General features: G+C 49.9%; 1 protein-coding gene across 1 annotated transcript in view; it reads left to right on the forward strand.

Annotated features, from left to right (window-relative positions):
* Nucleotides 1-20,340, forward strand: part of PLXNA2 (plexin A2) — a 207,723-nt gene that overhangs the window by 142,787 nt on the left and 44,596 nt on the right. The window contains exons 10-12 of the mRNA XM_059412985.1: nucleotides 7,384-7,584; nucleotides 9,401-9,497; nucleotides 13,541-13,731. Coding sequence (XP_059268968.1) covers nucleotides 7,384-7,584; nucleotides 9,401-9,497; nucleotides 13,541-13,731 — 489 coding nt within the window. The remainder of the gene's footprint in view (nucleotides 1-7,383; nucleotides 7,585-9,400; nucleotides 9,498-13,540; nucleotides 13,732-20,340) is intronic.

Raw genomic sequence — 20,340 nt, forward strand, 5'->3', positions numbered from 1 at the left:
AGTGTTATGGAAAAAAGAGAGAGAGAGAGAGAGAGAGAGTCTTCTAATGTCTCCTAGTCGTGATAGAAATGCTAGTTGTTTCCATGAATAAACATAAGAAAGTATATCTCAAATCATCATGATACATTCTTTAAATATCTTAGAATTTCATTTGCCAATTACACCTCCAAAGGTTAAAAAAAAAAAAATTAAGTAAGAATATAGTAGGCCTTGAACTGTTTCTCAAACACACACCCATGGCCTTGAATTCTGCTGAGTTTCTGAAATAATACATGTTACGTTCAGCCAGAAACATGGGATGTGCCCATCTTGAAAGAGAGAAACATAGATGGTGCCCACTGGTGGTGTTTAAGACAGGTGCCCCAGCGTGATGGAACCAGTTATGTAGTGCCTTGAAAACCTTCCAGAGAAAGATTCCCCTGCAGCCAGTTGGTGTGCTTGGATATAGCTGGCCTGAAAGAGCTGCCCTGGTCTGAGTGGACATTGGAAATTAATCCCAACCCTGGGATTCTGCTGCAAGCGCGTGGCACTGCTTTCAGGTCAGTCTTCTTACTCAAAGGAAAGGACCCAAGGGCCACGGGTACAGCGTGGAGGGTGGTTCACCCAGCCAGGGAGTCCGCGGGAGAATGGCGAAGGGCAGTGAGGCAGACCAGGAACAGCAGAAGCCACAGACAGGGCTGCTCGGAGGCAAAGGCCGGCGTGAGAAGATGGTGCTGAAAGGTCTCAGAAACTGACCTTCACGTGGGCCCCTCCTCAACTTTTAAGTTTTTTAGTAAAATGAAGCCAGGCCAACCACAAAACGCACAGAGACAAGAGGGGAGTGCAGATCTAGACAAGAAGGAACAGCTGCTTCATTTTCTCCCAGGGGCTCCCCCTCCGGCAGCAGGAAACCCAAAGCCAAGCCTGGAAGGGGCCTGCCGCTGGAGAGAGGGCAGGAGGAGGGGCGTGCAGAGCGAGACAAATAAACTCTGCAGGGCTGTGGAGGCCAGAAGGCTAATTGGAAACATGCCGGCCTCCCTCGTGCCCTTTAGAAGTCACTGGAACACGGTTCCCTCACAGTCATGGGGGAGAGACTGGAATGTTCCAGGGAGCAGGGCCACAGAAAAGCTGTTGCCACCCGGCCACTTGGGATTAGATGAATACCAAAGGAGCCCTGGGGGGAACCCCAAAGGCTTCTTACCCCCAGTTAGTTTCACTTTCTTTCCTGAATGTCTGTTGCTTGGGGCAGAGAGGTACTCTCTGTCCCTCCCTCACAGCGTCGCCTCTGCCTCTCCCGAGTGGAACTGGGCCAGACCGCCGTTTTCTCACTGCTGATAAGCACAGGCCCCCGGCGCGGGCCCCAGGATTGACACTCTGGAGGCCAGGGGTGGAAGCCTGGTCTGTGTCCGGCTCCTAACTTCGCCCAGGAAAGAAAACAGGTTCAGGTTCCCAGCAAGCTCTTGGCCATGGTCATTCACTCTTCCCTTCCCAGCAAAGAGTTCCCAGGCTCTGCTCTTCTCCGTCCAAAGCTCTGCCTCTGCGGAGTCCGATTTCTGAAAATGTGGGCAACAGCAAAAGTGCACACGTCCAGCTTGGGTGGGGTTTTCCTTGCTATATTAGGGGTCTGCACCGATGTCTTTAGGTTTTTCTGGGCACTGGCAATCCCTTAGGTGCTTCTTTTAGGATCCAGGAGTATTTCTATTGTACGTCCAGTAAGGGCCCCCTAACTCTGAACCAAAATTTTATGTCTGCTTCCTCAAAACAATGTATAACTGATGAGTTCCTTTGATGTATACGGAACATTAACATAGCACACATTTGTAATTTCTCACATGTGACAAGAGTTCTCAAACCATGTGTCAGGGTAGGAGGACCAGCAGCATCAGTATCACCTGGGTACTTGTTAGAAATTCAAATTCTTGGGGCACCTGGGTGGCCCAGTTGGTTAAGCATCCGCCTCTGGCTCTAGTCACAATCCCAGGGTCCTTGGATCGAGCCCCGCATGGGGCTCCCAGATCAGCAGCGAGTCTGCTTCTCCCTCTCCCTCTGCCTCTGTGATATCTGTCTCTCAAATAAATTAAATGAAATCTTTTTTAAAAATTCCAAATTCCTGGGTCCCATTCCAAATGAGTCTAAGGATTGAGAGTCATGGACATGTGGCATCTCAATTGATTTTGGAAACAGACCTGCAGTTTCACATAATTCATATTTGACATATGTAGCAACCAAGATGCTAAAAATTTAGGTTTTTTGCCCAAGGCAACAGAGAACTCAGGCATCCAAAAGAGCTGAGTACAGTATGCTTTCTGCAGAAAATCAGAGCCAGTCAGCTTGCTGGTCTCCATGGCCACAGCCACACTTGCCGGCCGGATCCCAATTTGGCTTTATGCTCCTTGGTCGTGAGGGTTTGGGGTGTGCAGGGACTGGTACCAGTCCATCTCTCCGGTTGGGGAGGCTGCCCGTGGAAGCTGGGTTAGTAGGCCCACATGCAGATACTGACCAACCAGCCTGTGAGGTAGATTTTCCTGCTTCTTCCCAGGGGTGTGATGAACCAAGTCCATATGCTTAGGCTTGATAAGAAAGTACCTAATTCAAAATAAAAATATTGGTAGTGAACTTTTTTTAAGATTTTATTTATTTGACAGAGAGAGCTCACAAGTAGGCAGAGAGGCAGGCAGAGAGATGGAGGGGAAGCGGGCTCCCTGTGGAGCAGAGAGCCCAGTGCAGGGCCTTGATCTCAGGACCTCAGGGTCCTGAGCTGAAGGCAGAGGCTTAACCCACTTGAGTCTGAGCCACCCAGCCGCACCAGTAGTGAACATTTATTGAGTGATTATTATATATGCAATACTATATATATATACATATATATATATATGTATATATATATATACACACACACACACAGTCATTTAGTCCACTCTATGAAATGAATACTATTATAGATGAGTAAACAGGGGTTTAGGTAATTTAAGCAATTTCCTTAGGATCATCAGATACATGCAGAAAGCATGACACAGAGTAAATGTCCCCAGGCTGACTGTGGGTAAGCTGATGTCCTCTAATCCTGGGTTCACACGCAAGCACATACACACACATGCACACACACACACACACGCAAGAAGCCTTCTAAGCCTTCTAAGCCTGTCGGGTATTTCTGGGCCCATTTTATAGATGAGGAAACTGAATTTCAACTGAACCATCTCTTGAGCTCTTTTCAGGTTATGAGCCAGACCTTTCCACGGTGCAGAGCATAAGGGATCTCTGATGCCTCCCACCCCCACCCCCCGAGTCTCTGCCTCCCTGGGCCGGATCAAGCTGGGACATGGTGTTAGCAAGCGGCCGTGCGCGGGGCTATGTATGGCTTACTGTGTATGACTTTCGGCTCTAAAAGCTCATCTCCCTCCACGGCTAAACCAGGCCTAGTGAGATGTAGATACATAAATATCTTCTTTACGCCCTGTCCCAGGGGAAAGATAGAACCAAATAAATCCGATTAGCTTCCCAGGATACTAGCTGCTCTCTCTCTTTGAAGTCCAGTGGGTGAAGATAATGCCATTTCCACATGGGAGATGTCGTTTCGGAGGGCCGAAGGGGCCTCCGTGCTGAGCAGCACAGCTAAACAGAGTGGGCGACGCGGTCCTGAGCAGCGCAGGGTTCCCACGCCAGGGTTCTGCCTTCCCCGGAGCCGGGGCTCCTCCTCCCCAGCCCACCCCCGCCCCTGGGATGTTCCCAGATAGGACATCTGTTCCTCTGGACAGAAACTCAGATTGCTGCCAAGGAGGTGATCCTGCTGCCAAGTTGGCCTGGAGACAGAGAGAGGAGTTAAGATGACCTAAAGACAGGGAGAAAAGCAGTAGCAATGGGCATTTTAACACTGATAGCCGTCTTAACATTCTGCGGGGAAAGCATAGCAGCATAGCGTGGTTATTTGCACTTTCTTTCTTAGGACAGACAGCAACTGTGTGTGTGTGTGTGTGTGCGCAAGCGCGCATGTGCATGCTAGCGCGTGCAAGCTCACAGAAACAATGGAGTTGCAAGTGGCCTCATTCTATCTGATGAAACCCAATGGCCTTCCTCAAGGCCCTGAGGCACTGAAGTTCCCACGACTTAGCAGTGCTCCAGGCTGCTGGCTCTCCTGCACCTGCCCTCAGCCTTCACTCCTCCCGCTGCTGCCCAGGAAGCTTGCTGCTTCCTCCTTAATGTATTATTCACCTGCGCCACACTCACAACCCCAGACTTTTAGATCCTCACCTGCTTCCCAAGAAGAAGGCAGTGTACCTGACCCCCAACTCCTTCTTCCTTTACCCTAGAGAATAAAAGAAAGAATCTTACTCCTCGTGGCCTGAAATTGCAAAAAACAAAAACAAAAACAAAAACAAACAAAAAAACCCACCCCCACGAAAAAACAAGCAGAGGATAAAACATCTGTCTGTACTGAGGCAATCTTAAAACCTGTTAAGGCATTTGGGAAGCCCCTAATCATTGTCTTTTTTTTTTTTAAGATTTTATTTATTTGACACAGAGAGAGAGATTGCAAGTAGGCAGAGAAGCAGGCAGAGAGAGGATGCGGGGCTCCATCCCAGGACCCTGAGACCATGACCTGAGCCAAAGGCAGAGGCTTAACCCACTGAGCCACCCAGCCGCCCCAATCATTGTCTTTAAATTTGGTTCCCGCAGGTCTTGAAACAGCAGACGGTGGGACTCTTTTCTAAAATTTTAGAATCCCTTAAGAAAAAAACAAAACAAAAAAAAAAAAAAAAAAAAGGAGTACTTTTCAAGTGTCTTCTTATGATTCTCTAACCTCCGGGTTGGACCCAACTTAACCTAGACAAAAAGATAAGGATGTATACACGTGTGTGTGTGTGTATGATATGTAAATAATATGTAATATAATAAATATATATAAAATATATTTGATATGTAAATTTGCCGAAGTTAAAAGCGTTCTACAATCTTGTTTACTGACACAAAACATCATAATTCCAGAAACACATCTTGAAGATTGTGCTGCTAAAACTTGAATTTGTTCTCTGAGCTCGTTAGAGATGAAAAACAACTAGTCATCACTTACAATGTATCAACTAGTTCTGTGTCTGAAAATTTATTCTGTCTCAGACACACACACACACACACACACATGCACACACACACCCTCATTATACCTCAGTCTTATTTCTAGTCTAAATTAAAATTTTAATTTATTAGACACAATGGGGATTTTTTAGCCCCTAACAGGAAATAGTATCTCCTTTTCCAGGGGATGTCTGGGTTTCCCTAAAGTGGTGTTCATTTTTTTTCTTGGCTATAAATATATGAAAGACTCTGTCAAGCGTGCCCTCAGGTCATGAGAGGAAGCGTGCAGGAAGGAGTGTATTTATGAGTTGGCAGCTTGAGTGACTGGCTTCTAAGCAGGGACCCATCTGCTCTGGGGTTGCCTTATGATCCTGTCTCTTGTAGAGACCTTGTCTGCTGGGGGTCATCACATGCAGCTAGCCTACAGGCGACAGAGGGCACCAGTGACCCCAGACATTCCTCCAGGTCCTGCTCAATAAGTTTCAGTGGAAAATTTATCCAGAGTTTCATAAATTCTCAGGATTCTTACTAGATGTGGACAGGCCCAACTGAGTAATCACGCGACTCCAGAAGTAGTGACCATTTCCAACCACAGCTTTGGAAATCAAACTCCTCGAGCTTCCTGGTGCTCACAAGGCAGGGCTCGACCCTCATGCTCTGAAGAATGTAGAAAGCCGGAAGTGGAAAGAAAGTTAGCGATCTTTTCATGTGTTGCTTCATTTTCTCATTTTCTGTTTACCCTCCCACAAGCCATGACCAAGTGCCCACTGCATGTCAGGAACTGGGATAGAGACCGGGGACCCTGAGGTGAATGAGACGTCAGGCTCTCACAGCAGCGAGGGCAGTGAGCCAACAAGAAACTGCAATCCTGAGGGCTAAATGCGATCACGGGAGAACGTCTGTAACCCATCCTGAAGGCCAGGGCGGGGAAAGGGTCAGAGACAGCTTTCCAGAAAAGGAGCTGCAGAGCTGAATTTGAAGGCTAGTTATGAGGCATTCAGGCTACAGAGTGGCTGAGGCAGGAGCCAGGATGTCGAAGAGTGGTAGGAGGTACCAGTGAGTGTTTCCAGTAGAGAGAAAAGGATCTCCAAAGGACCAAAGGCCCAAGAGCTGGGGACACCGCCCCTCACAACTCATCTGAAATCCCAGATGGCTAGAGCGGTGCACAAGAGCCCCCAGGGTGAGGAGGCAGAGGCCAACTAGTGAGGGCTTGTACCTGAGGCCTGAGGAGAGAAGCAACTGCCTCAGCCCCAGCTGTGGTTCCCCTACGTCTCTTCCGAATTCTGCCTCTAAAGCTGTCCATTGTTCAATGCCACCTGTGTCACCAACGGCTTCTTACCAGGAGCGCTTTTAGCACTGGGCTGGGGACCATTCTCCTTGTTCAAGACTGTCCCACACCTCACAGGAAGTGCAGCGGCTCTGGCCCCAGAGCACTAAGTGCCAGCCCCCCCCCCCCCACCCCATCAAGAATTTCCCTTGTTGGTCCCAGGAGACAGGAAGTGACCGCCCATGGAGGTGGCTGGCCCTTACCATCCTCCCTGCCAGAGGCTGCTGGGCTCTGTCTTCCCCACGAGGGAGAGTGTGGGCAGGAGATCAGAGCTGCGGGAAGATGGCAAGGTGACCCCTGGGAGAGAAGAAACATCTAGGAAGAGAAGTCCGGAAAATCAGTCCGGCTCTCTCACTTCCTTGGGCTCGCACGGTCCTTCCCACAGCCCCTCCCCACCAAGACTTTCTTTTCTCGGTTTTGTTTTCCGAAGCAACATGGCATTCACGCAGGGCCTGGTAATGAAATGAGATAAAAAGCCAGAGCAAGTGTTTAGAGCGTTGCCTGGAGCGCTGATCCCCCTTCTGGAAAGGCCGACTCAGCCGGAGCGGAGAAGCTGACACTGTTGATAACAGAATGCCTCCGGCCGGACGGTGCAAGGGGGGGTGGACAGGAGCTGGGGAGGGGATGAAACCGAGAGGCAGGCAGTCCAGGCTGGGGACGGGGACGCGCGGGGGCTTCTTTTATCCTGTGTGGCAGGAGATAAAATCCACAGCCTGCCACACTGGTGCTTGGAAATGAATTCCTAAATTGTAGCACGCACACCAGATCTGGGACAGCGTGTGGACTGGGGATGACAATATCAAAGCCCCGGGAGCTAAGAGAGAGATTTCATTTCCCCTGCTGACTCCCCAGTGCCCCTTAAATGAGGTACATCCTTCTCGTGGGCAGCCCACCTGGGTACAAGGAGGTCTGGCTGGGCACCCGGGTCCTGCCCCCTACCCCAGCTGAGACGCATAGGAAAGTGCGAGTCGGGACAGATGGCGTCTCTCCGCTTGCTCCCCCAGGACTGTCCCCAGCTGGTGCCCACAGAGGAGATTCTGATACCGGTCGGAGAGGTAAAGCCCATCACTCTGAAGGCTCGAAACCTGCCCCAGCCACAGTCCGGCCAGCGAGGCTATGAGTGTGTCCTCAACATCCAGGGCGCCGTCCACCGCGTGCCTGCCCTGCGCTTCAACAGCTCCAGTGTCCAGTGCCAGAACAGCTCGGTAAGGGGACTCCTGCCGCGCCCTGCCCGCTGCAGAGCTCTCTCTCACCGCCATGCCGAGGCCGAGGCCTGAGCTGCCCCTGTTCCCAGAACCTTCCGGGTCCACGGGCTGACCCCACATCCCCAGATGCTGGCACCCCTCAAAGCAGAGCCGAGCAGATTGGTGGTGACAGAGGAGGCCGAGTGACACGAGGACCCTCTGGTGTCAGTGGAGAGCTTTGTGCCCTTTCTGAGTTCAAAGAGACCTCTCGGCCTTCAGTGACATTTGTAGCCAGCGCCAGGAGATGCCACCACACACCGCCGCCGCCATTTAGGTGTAAACCAGAGGACAGGGGACAGGAACTCAGGAGAAGCAGAATGGCAGGCGGGGAGGGGGAAAGGGGGAAGGAGGGAGCCGTGAGTTTCGAGAGCTGCAAGGGTTAAACCAGTCCTGCACACCAGACAGAAAGCACGAGGTGTTTAATTATAATACTAGCCCAGAGAAGATCTTTTTATCTGCCAACTCCTGTCTCTGACTATGGGGGGTCAGCTGGAGATGGGGGGTGATGTGACAGAGGTGTTGAGGGAAGCTAATTCGCCTGGGAGAGATAAAGAGAATCTGGGCTTCTTATCAGGGGGCTGTCAGATTCCCAGGTCACAGGTGCTTGATAGAATTTGTAATCAGTGGAAGGCCGCCAAGCACAAGGCGAAGGTGAGATGAGAAAGAAATGCAACAGGACAAAGGGAGGAAGCGGGCAGGAAGGGCAGGGGGCGGGAGGGGGCGGACAGGAGCGTGGCCTGCCCTGAGATCTCAGTGGCCAGGGCGGATCAGGTCTCTCGGGAGGGGATTCCCAAAGCCTGTCTTCACTGAGGAGCAGAGGCTGGGCCACCTGACAGCCTATTTCTGAAGTGTGTGCCAGGCTTGCTGGTCCTCTGCGGGACCAGCATGGGAGAGAGCGAGAGTAGACCCCTGGCCACAGCTTGAGGCCTTTCATGGTCAGCCTGGTCAGATCTGTGACCAGAAGCTCTGAACTCTTTCCCTAATGGACTGTTGGGCAAAGTAAAGCTCACGTGCAGCCAGAAGATCCCTGCGGCGCCCAGCCCACCAGCAGCCACAGCCCTGTTTGTTGTGCGTGTGCTCTGCTCCGAGGCTCCGGTGGGATTCACACAGCAGGATGTGGACTTGCACGTGAAAAGATGCAGAGCAGCTCTCAGGCAGTGAGAGACAAAACTGGCATTGCAGGGGTGCGGTGGGGGGGTTGCAGAGAGAGCCCGGAGGAGGCCTCTAGGGATGTCAGAGAAGACACCTGGGGAAGGTGAGTCTGAGCTGGACCAGAAGAACACAGGCAGGTTGAAGGATGGAGGCTGGAGAGAGAGAGAGAGAGAAAGGAGCTCCTTAGGCGATGTGAGCTGAACGGAGGCAGAAACGTGCTGGGGCCATTGTGTCTGGAGACAGGTGGATTCAAAGCTTTCTGCAGGAGGGCAGTGGAAGACGAGGTTGGAGAAGTGAGTTTGGATTTGGATGATGGGAGGCAGGGGGCACCACACCAAGGGCTTTGGGCGGGACCCACTTGGCATTAGTGACTGGGAGTCGGGGCGAGGGCGTCGCAGACATCGATTGAACAGCAAAGGGGGTTCGCCTGATTCTCCCTCTGCTCCTTTCTCTGCCCAGAGGGAGCCGGAGCCCCCGGTTTCTCTTCCGCTGTAGTCCCGGTCCCCCAGGGTGCCAGCAGCATCCCTGACCCCCTGTGCTGGGGAGCCTCACGAGCCAGCAGCATCCCTGGCCCCCTGTGCTGGGCAGCCTCGCGAGCCGTGCGCTCTCTGCCCTCTCCCCACAGTACCAGTACGACGGGATGGACATCAGCAACCTGCCCGTGGACTTCGCTGTGGTGTGGAATGGCAACTTCATCATCGACAACCCACAGGACCTGAAAGGTGAGCAGCTACTTCCGGGTAGAGGTTTGATCTTTTCGTGACCCCGGGAAAGACTGGGGCGGAGGGATCAGAGCCGGCCAGCCGCTGTGCCATGAATAATACACTCCCTCTGTCAGCGGAACTCTTCAGAGGATCCTAAAGCAACATTTGGAGCCATCAAAGGAGTCCTGTTGGGAACCCTGTTTCGTTACAACCAGAGCATCCACCAGGCAGCTGCTAGCTCCTCGCACTTTTCTTTGGCTCCCGGAGACTTTGAAGTGTCTGCAGAACCTGACCTAGGAAAGCAGCAAGCAGGAACGTCCTGCCAGGTTCCAGGGAAATAGAGATTCTGTTTTCAATTAGGGTCTGATTCCCCTGTCCTTGGTCCCGTCACTGCACAAAGAAGGCTTGTGAGGCTGCACCCCCCCCCCCCCCAGGTCCTAAGGTGGGGGAGTGGGCAAGCCGGAAGACGCAAACCCAGGACTGCTGCAGGGAAGTTCACCGAGAAGCTGGGCTGACCCGGGAGGGACACTCCATGACCGCCACCCTGATCCATCGTTGTTCGTACAAACTCGCGGGCAGCTCCTCCCACGTGCCAGGCAGGCGTTGCCCTCTGGGCAGCAAATATCAACGTGCCCATCTGCTCTCCAGAGGGACAAAAGCAACGCCAGTGTGGGTAGGCACTCACTTGGTGGTTTTTTTGTAATATTTTATTTATTTATTTGACAGACAGAGATCACAAGTAGGCAGAGAAGCAGGCAGAGAGAGAGGAGGAAGCGGGCTTCATGCAGAGCAGAGAGCCCGATGCGGGGCTCAATCCCAGGACCCTGGGATGACCTGAGCCAAAGGCAGAGACTTTAACCCACTGAGCCACCCAGGCACCCCTCACCCAGTGATTTTTTTGAGATGATTCTCCTTAATCCTCGTAACAACCCTGAGAGGGGTGTACTAGTATCATTCTCATTTTATAGATAAGGAAACCAAGCCCCAAAGAGGTTATGAAATGAACCATGAGTGCTCACTTCCACAGCACAGATACCAAAAGTACACATGTTAGCACTGTCCTCGGCACAGGAATGCACGCACACTGACGGGTGCTCCAGCCTTTTAAGACAGATATGTGGAATCTTAAAAAAAAAAAAAAAAAGTCAAGCTCATAAAAACAGAGAGTAGAAAAGTGGTTGCTGGGGGCTGGTTGGGGGGAAATAAAGAGATTGTTAAAAGGTGCAGACTTTGAGCTGTACGATGGATGAAATCTGAGTATTTAGTGCAAAGCACAGTAACGCTGCATGGTAACGCTGCATGGTATGATTGAGGTCTGTGGAAAGAGAACAACCTAAATGTATATTTCTAATCTATCTATCTATCTATATCAATATATATCAATCACTATATATATGATTTTTATATATATATAATCACTATATATAGTGATCGATATGTTAATTAGCTAGATGGGACGAACCCTAGCACGATGTATATGTATATCCAATCATCACAGTATATACTTTAAATACCTTATGATTTCTTTTGGTCAGTTATGCCTTAATAAAGCTGAAAAAGGAAAGGAAAAAAAAAAAAAAAAACAAGCTGAATCAGAAAGTTAAGAGCCAGGATCTGAAAGTTAAGAGCCAGGATCTGAACCAAGGATGTCCAGTCTCAGAGTCACATGCTGGACCACCCAACTGCCCTTCCTCGGGCCACTGTGGGACGTCAAGCCTTCTGCCCTCCAGACACCTCTCCCCACACCGTGAGCCACATCTCACTACATTTCAAGTAGCTAGAGCTAGAGCTGCCCCAGCTTCTCCCTTAGCCTGAGGGTCGCCCGTGGGCGCAGAGAGGGGACCAGAGCCACCAGAGGCCCCCACCAACACACCCTCAAGGAAGTTGAGTCCACTTAGGCTGGGAGAAAGAAACTGAACCAGGGAAATTTCTGTTCTCTTCCTCCTCGTACCCTGGCCACATTTCCTCACCGCTGAGAGACAAACATTCTTCCTGCTGAGCATCTGGGCTGGGATCCCAGAGGTCGCCGCCGCACCTGTAGCGTAGAGGACAACGGCCACGTGCAGGCTTACGTCAGACCCCTCCCAGGGGGCTCTGGACATTTGGGACACTCAGGCAGCACCATCTCCTTGTTCGTCCTTCCGAGGGCCCATGTGTGTCTGGTGCTCGTGCGCCGTGTTGGGTGGAGACGGCCATGGTGTTTATGGACTTGGGTTCTAGAATCTAGAATTCAGATCCTGGTGTTTTCACTTACAGGCGGGGGGACTCAGACTACTTACTGCCCCTGCCTTCATTCCAGTTTCCTTCCCTGTGAAATGCGGGAAGGGGTGATCCCCTCCTGGGGTCAGCACGAAGACCAAATGAGGTATCAGACGCGCACCGTTTGTGGAAGTTAGTAAACGCTCACTATGTAATAGTTCATCTTATTCTCACTTCCTGCCCTCTACTGTAAGAAGCCATGGGCATAAGGATGTTTAAATGTCCCTGCACCTGGAACTGAGGGACACTTGACAGAGCAGAGGAACAGGATGGCGACCTATGGAGGAATAAAAAAAAATGCCCCCCCTGGGGCCTGTGCCCAATTTCTAGCATAGGCACCCCCCAACCCCCAGTCCTGAAACCTTATGTCTGTCTGCTTGACCAGAAAAGTTGAAAGTGATTCTCTGAGTGTTCTGTTTCTGGAGAATTCTACGCAGGATTCTGAATTCAAAACATCAGTGGGTGACAATGAAGCCCCAGGTTCCCAAAACACACCTCTGCAGACTGGCCTGCCCAGGGCTTCTAAGTCAATAAGAGACAAAAGCAAAGGCCAAGGGTCTGCAGACTCCAAAAGTGACCTGTTAAGTAGCCAGGTTGTCCTCTGTGGGAATGCAACCCCCCAATGCAGGGGACATGAACAGGACTGTGTCTACTCTGTCTCCTCAGTTCTGCCTGCACTTTGCTAGCCACTTGGCCTTTCTTAGAGCAGAGCTGACCTCTTTCCCAGATGCCCCAGTCCCCAGTTTCTGGGCAGGGTCCTCTTGGGATCTATAGTCTAGCGGCACAGAGAGCTGGAATGCCACCATCCTAGCTTGGGCACTAACCTTAGCAAGCTTCCAGAGTCATTATACACTGAGGTGGTTGGGTGGCTCAGTTGGTTAAACATCTGACTTTAGCTCAGGTCTAGGTCATGATCTTGGGGTCCTGGGATCAAACCTGCTCAGTGGGGAGTCTGCTTGTCTCTTGCCCTCTGCACCTTCCCCCTCTTATGCTTTCTCAAATAAATAAATAAAAACCTTAAAAAAAGAAAAAAAAAGACTCATTATATACATTTTGGAGCTTCATTTTTACCTGAAATGGGGAAATCAGTCCTTGCCTATTGTGATGAGGGCCCCATGTAGGAAAGACCGTGTCGAAAAACTTAGTGGGACCTCAAAGAGAAGAGCCTAAGCTTGTGTGGCCCATCAGGTATGTTATGGACACTCGGGCACTGTGCTAAGTACTTAAGACATGATACCTCATTCAAACCTTCCAAAAGACAACGATCACAGCCATGTCATAGATTAAGTATACTAGGTTCAGGGAAGTGACATTCTGTCACATCGCCAGAAGTAGCAAGACCACAGTCCAAGCCCTGATACAATTCAGTGTAGAGCCAGAACTTTTTTTTTTTTTTAAAGACTTTATTTATTTGATGAGAGAGAGATCACAAGTAGGCAGAGAGGCAGGCGGGGGGGGGGGGGGGCGGTGGGAAGAAGGCTTCCCACAGAGCGGAGACCCTGATGTGGGGCTCGATCCCAGGACCCTGAGATCATGACCTGAGCTGAAGGCAGAGGTTTAATGGACTGAGCCACCCAGGCACCCCTAGAGCCAGAACTCTTAAATAGTATTTTCTGCAGTACCTTTCAACAACGAAGAGGCTCAGTTCACTATTTGTTCCGCATTAGTTACCCTTGCAAGGATGATGGCGATCACCGGTATTGTCTGTGCCCAAGGCCGATGTGTGCCGTGGTGCTTCCGAGAAGAGGCTCGGTCACCAGGAGCCCTCTCCAATCCCGCTGTGTCGCACCCTGTCTTTGCAGTGCACCTCTACAAGTGTGCAGCGCAGCGGGAGAGCTGTGGCCTCTGCCTGAAGGCCGACCGGAAGTTCGAGTGCGGATGGTGCAGCGGCGAGCGCAGGTGCACCCTGCAGCAGCACTGCACCAGCCCCTCCAGCCCCTGGCTCGACTGGTCCAGCCACAATGTCAAGTGCTCCAACCCACAAATCACCGAGGTGAGACCCACAGGTTCCCAGAGGGGGCGGGGTGGCCAGGAGCCGGCCCGTGGTGGATGTGCAGTGGGTCAGGCATTCACACAGAAGAATTCAAAGTGTCCTGCACGTTTCATGTGGGGTGTGGGAAGCCTCTCTTGGGTGCTTCGATGGCCCGCGTCCAGGTGTAAGTGACAAGCATATGGATGTGTGCCCTCAGGCCGGTGTGTGAATGTGGTGCCCATCGGTGTAGACGCATACACAGAGGGGAGGCAGAGCCAGCGCAACTCCCTGCCAGGCCGGCAGAGCCAGGTGGGGACGGGAAATTGGCTGCGTGGTGGGTAAACATTTCAGAGAGCAGGTTTAGCTTTTCTCAGCAGGAATGTGATTTCGGGAGCCACAATTAGCTCCGAGTTGCAAAGTTGAACACGGAAGGCGAAAGCGACGGCAGACACTACATTGGCCACCGTGCCATTTCCCAGGATTTACTCTCTGTCCCAATTTGTTTGCGCATTTTAATGGAAAGAAATAGGTAATTAATTATCCTGGAAAAAAAAAGTGATGTTTCCTGAATAGCAAATTGCAAAGGCAGATGAATAGATGATGTGAATGAAAAAGCAGCTGCTCGGGGTTTTGAATGGCCTGGGAGAGAAATAGTTGTATTTAACTTTGGTTGCATTATGTGTTCATCACTCTTTGTGGCTCCTTATTCACCGACTGTCACTTGTGCTTTGAAACTAATTGCACGTTCCTTATGGGGACTGGGAATAAAGGCTCAGGCAGGTAGCACCGTGGTCCGCTCATTTAAGAAAGCAGTGAGGGGCTGCTCCATTTCTGCGTTTTCTCCAGGTGGAAGCACTGCCCTCTTCCTGGCTCATTGTCCTTACGAGCCAAAGAAAGCACCTTTGGCTCGCACCTATGTTCGAGTATTGAGAAGCTTCTGGAACCTCCATGTGATCATTTTGAAGCTTCAGATCTGTCGAAAGAAACCCCTCAAGATCAAATTGAGTGTTTTTAACCTAAAACGGGTTATTTGAAGAGGGAGCTGATGTTTATTTACTGCACTTGGCACCATCTTGTTTAATCCCACAACCACCGTGGGAGGCAAACCTTCTCACCTCCATCTTACAGATGATGAAAATGAGGCTCAGAGAAGTGGCGTGGTTGCTCTAGTTCATGCAGCTGGTCAATGGCAGAACTGGTATTTAAGCTTGATTCACTGAACTATAGAACTACTTGTAAAGTCTCTCACTTCCCAAGTAATGTAGCACAAGAAGCAAGGGCCTCCCCTTCCTTGATGTCCAACCTTCCTAGCTCAGGTAGACCAGGAAGATGCCATCCATCCACATGGCGGGACATCCCAGGAAAAGCACAGTGTGGTGGGAGAGTGTCTCCTGCCAGCTAGGTTCTCGTTCATCCTGGTGGGAAGATGCTGTGAGCGTGGAGATGCAGCCCCTCAAAGATCAGACTTCCTCAATTTCCTTTTACTCATTTACCCCTGTTGGTAGGGCCCCAGCCTCTGCCCTAACGCAGCCAGCTCCCTGAGCTGCTCAGGGCTTCATGCCTTCTCCCAGATTCTAGTGATTTCCAGCAACTGCCAGAACCTGCTCTGCCCCAGGAATCTTGCAGCTGTACTTGTCGGTCTGTGTCTCTGCGCCTGTGGTATAGGGGAGCTTAAATTAGGCAGGGGCTTGCTTCCGTCGGCACCGCTCACCTCCACCCACCCTGGCTGCCGCCTCGGCCCAGTCTACTCCCCACCTGGCAGGGGTGCCTTCCCAGCCCTGAGGCAGGCTTCTCTCCCCGGGAAACCTCCGTCTCGTTATCGCCCCTGCTCACTGACCAGGGACTGACTGACTGGCTGCTCCATTCACAGAGGACACCCAAGCGACATGATGCTAATTAACCCTCTGAGGTAATTAGGCTATAATTGATTTTCCCAGTGAACATCGCAGCGGGAGTCGGAGGCCCCAAGCAGTGGGGTCTCCTGTTGGTGTTTTTTCAGGTGGAGGCTGTGGAGAAATGAAAGTGCGTCTCTGGGGAAGAGAGACAAATCCGTGGGGTGGCTCAGGCCATGCAGGGGACATCATTCGGGACAGGACATGCAGGAGGGAGAATCCAGGCCTGGAATATTTTATTCACTCGAATCAGGAACAGTCCCTTGAGTTTTGTGTCCCCTACCCTCACCCTCCTCCCATCCTTCTCCTGGAAAAGTCATCTTCATTTTTTTTTTTAACTTTTCATTTTTGAAATAAATTTAGACTTATAAAAAGGTACAAAAATAGTACAAAGAACTTTCATATACCCTTCACCCAGATTCTCCAAAATTAACATCTTATATAACCACAGGACAATTATCAAAATCAGGAAATTAACGTTTATACAATAATGCCAGGTAATATACATGCCGGAGTCACATTGTGCCAATTGTCCCTCTGATTGTCCCCCTCTTCCTGGTCGAGGATCCAACCCAGGGTCACAGGTGATGTTCTGTAAGCACGTTTCCTTAGGACTCTGGTCTTCAGCCTTTTGTCTTTCACGACCTTAGTACTGTTGGCGAGTACAGGGCAATTATTTTCTAGAATATCCTTTGATTTGAAGATGGCTAATGTCTCCTTATGATTTAATTTAGGCTGTATACTCATGGCAAGGAGTAGTAACAAAAACGTGGAGTATGTGTAAGCAGGGCATAGGAGCCAACTTAAGTTGGCCCCAATAGCCAAATCTGGGACAATCTGAGCATGAAAAGAAGTGATACTATTTGAGTATAAGCAATAGGATAAAATAAGAATCCTTGCTCCTTCTTGATATAAATAAATAATCCACGGGGGAGGTAGGAAGCTCTTCTACTAGAATTCTCACTCAAAAATGTAAAAGGACCTAGGGAAATAGAAAATCACCATTTGGCAAAATTCACAGTAATAATTATTTCAGGAAGAATGGCTGATGAATACTAAAATTGGTAAATGAAAGTATGATGAAAAAATAGGGTATTTACATATTCTTAAGCCATCTCCCCGCAAGATATGTATTAATCATAACAAGAAAAATAGACACTTTACAGAGAAGAGATCTGGTAGACACTACTTTTACCCAGTGATGGAAGTTAGTATCACCAGTAATGGGAAGAATCGAGCTCATGTGCCTCTCTGGCATTCGTGACCAAAAATGGATCATTTGTTAAAAGTAACTTTTAAGAAGAATCAGCTCATTTTCTTTACCTTGGCTTTCTTGGCTAATTCCTTGACGTTGGCATAGATCTTTTCCTTAATAATCAGAATTCTGTGGGATTCGTGCCCTTGCATACGTGCCTCCCCCTTGTCTCTGGCCCTTGCCTTCCAAATGTGTGCCCACCCGCTCTGTGCAAACCCATCTATGAGAGCCATTTACTACGAAGTCTGGTCCTCAGTCTGTCTTTGACTTTCACGACCTTGGTACTTTTGACGAGTAAAGACAATTATTTTATAGAATATCCCTCGATTTGAAGATGGCTAATGTCTCCTTACGATTTAATTTAGGCTGTGTGCTTATGGCAAGGAGTAGTAACAAAAATGTGGGTGGTGAGAGAGGAAGGAGACTCTGATGGCCAGCGGTGGCTGCTGGAGGCAGCAGGATTTCCGGTGCTGGAAACAGATGGGGGCCGGAATGGGCACTGCCCTGCCCAGGGGCAGAGAGATGGATGAATTGACCTCGAATGAGTTCTGTTTTAGGAAAAGGGGTGGACTCAAGCTTAGCTGAGTGAACAGCTGGGTTCATCCTTAACCCCTTCTCACCCAGCTGTCTCCATGGCAACTAAGCCCACCCCTAGAGACCCACCTCCTAGGGCAGCTCCACTGAGGACAAGTCTTACAGCCAATGTAAGAATTTCTCAGTCGGCGTAAACTGCAGGTTGGAACCCCCCTCAGGACTCACCGTCTGCTCCTTCTCAGCCAGCCCGTGGTGTGATAAAGATGCTGTCCCCCATGGGGGGCATCCTAGGCCGCTCCCATTCTAGCTCTCACGCCTGTGTCTGTGCACGTGTCACCTGTTCCACCATGGGGACAAGAGACGTGCAGAGCTTCAGAGAGGCCGCGAGATGCCTGTCCCTCCACGCTGCTGTGCTTCCAGAACTGCTAGGATCTCAAAGAGGAAGATGGCACAAGCCACCCACTAGAAAGGAAGGCCCAGCAGCAACATTTTCTGACGAGCTGGGAAGGGGCAGCATTGGCAGAAAGGAAAAGGAGATCGAATATGTAACTGGGGAGGAAAACGTAGGAAGGGTCGAGGGGCTCTAGAGCTCCCACGACAGAGATCTCCACTCAGAGTGACTGTGTTGGTCAGCGTGGGTTGCGGTGACATAAAACAACCATCGGAGCGGGTTTAAACAAGAGCTCTGTGTTGTCTCGCCGTGCCGGAGGCTGCAAGTCCCGGATCCAGGCGTCTGCAGGATGGGGCCTTCCAAGGGCCACGAGGAGGATCTGTTCCGTGCCAGAGCTGCAGTCTTGGCATTCCTGGGCTGGTAGATGCGCTGTCTTCATCACTGCGTGACATTCCTTCCTATGTCTGTCTCTGATTTTTGTTTGCTTGTTTGTTTGTCTAAAGAAGGATTCCAGTCATATTGCATAAGCCCCCACACTAATGACCTCATTTTAACTCGATGACCTCTGGAATGGCACCTCTCTCCAAATAGGTCACATCCTGAGGTAATGGGAATTAGGGCTTTCACATACGAATTTGAGAAGGATAAAATTCAACCCATAACAGAGCGTTGCAACAAATAAATATTCGTTTAATGAGTGACTACTGCATGCCAGTTGCTGTGCTAGGCTTGGAAGTTATCACGTAGATAAGTTAGTTCTGGGAGGAGAGGCAGGAGGTGCAGTGTCACTGCAAAATCCCAGCCTATCCCTGAACATAGGCCACCTGGAGGAGGCTGGAATCTGCTTGCCCACCAGGCCATTCTGCTTCATCCAAAGGACCTAGGACAGAGACTTCTCATCTACATGCTTTTCTGTTGTCTTCTGTGTAGAAGGAAGACTACAGCAGGGATCCTGGTCTTGACACCTAATGAGGACACTTACCTCAGGCCGGGGACATGAACAGACGTGAGCCCCATCCTAGTTCTGGGAGTGTTCACAATAACAGCCACACTCTCCTGTGCACCAGGACCTTTGCACACCTACCCAACCTAACAATCCTGCAAGATGCCCAGAATTATCTTCATTTAAGAGTTGAGGAGAAAGTAAATTATGCTTTGGAAAGTAAATAATTTGCCCAGAGTCACCCAATTCGTTAGTGGCAGAATGAATTCAAAACCAGGGCCTTCTGACTCCAGAATGTAGACTCACCCCACAATACCATGCTAGCTCTCTTGGTCAGAGGGATGGAGGAGTTTTCTCTGGCCATACACTTTTCCACCTCACTCCACTGTAAGTGTACCAAAAATATCTGTGCCCAGGATCAGAATTCTTCTGGAAGGTCCCAGGGGAGGCCAGAAAAGCTGGAAGCATTGACACACCCTTTATATTGAGCTTTAAGGTAACCTTTACCTGACTTCCTAGACATAATTAAGTCTACACTTAACTCCTATGAGTGAAGGGGGAACAGGAGGAGCATTTTGGGTGTGTTTAAACTTAGGGTAACCCCCTTCTTGTCTATAGGATAGATGTTACTTTAATTATGTATGTTGATTAGAGTTATCAGACTTGATCTGGTGAGTTTCTGATTGTGTCTATCAATGGGATGATGGGGTTGAGATCGAAGTTGGAATTTACCGAGCGTGGTGGTTCATTCTTTTTAAGCATCTGAGCTGACTCTGAGCCCAGAGGATGGGGCCTATGTAGTTCACACCTGCAGTGATGCTAGAGACCAGAGGGAAGAGTAAGCAAAGTGGACTTGAAATGCAAGGGCAAATCTCCAGAGTTGGGGTCCTCAGGGATTGGCCAGGAACCTATCAACCTTGGGGTACCAAAAAATATTCCTGTGCGTTTCTGAGCTCACCTGTGTTTCTGACCGCACTGATGCCAGGCTGTAGTGCAGCCGGTTTTACAATCATCTCTCCATCGACCCCATTGTAGATTTTACTTTATGAATTTTTCAATGTCATTAACTTGCCCAGTCCCTTACTAGTTGATGCTCAGGGAACATAAATTCTCTTTAATACTATCTTAGGTATGTGTAACTGGAAGAGAAAACCAAATGTGGAAAACCATGTGCATCGCTCTCTAAAACCAAGCAAAAATAATAGTTGATACAATATTTGTTGGAGATGATCCACTGCTCTTGCATTCCGTCTGCTCTCCATTTGCCCAAATAATTGAAAGTAGATTTTTTTTTTTTCTTTCCCGGATTCTCTCGGTTGTGAATGCATTTGTGAAATTGTTCGGGGAGTTGAACATTTACAAGTATTTATCCGTAAGGCTGCACCAGATCTCTGCAGGAGAGGCCAAAAGCCACCTGCCCAGGGCCAGAAAGACTCGCTGCAAAGTTCCCAACAAATAAATAAATATGTCAGCCAGCTTTCCTGAGAAACAAGTCAGCACTCTGATCTCCCGTTCATTTATTTGCAGGCCTCATTAATATAACATCACTGCAACAAACAGCTAACGGGGGATGGTGTCAGAATGAATAATGGAGTTACTCTGCTGAGATAACAAT

Source organism: Mustela nigripes, chromosome 10 (assembly GCF_022355385.1).
Source record: "Mustela nigripes isolate SB6536 chromosome 10, MUSNIG.SB6536, whole genome shotgun sequence".
NCBI classification, from domain to species: Eukaryota; Metazoa; Chordata; class Mammalia; order Carnivora; family Mustelidae; genus Mustela; species Mustela nigripes.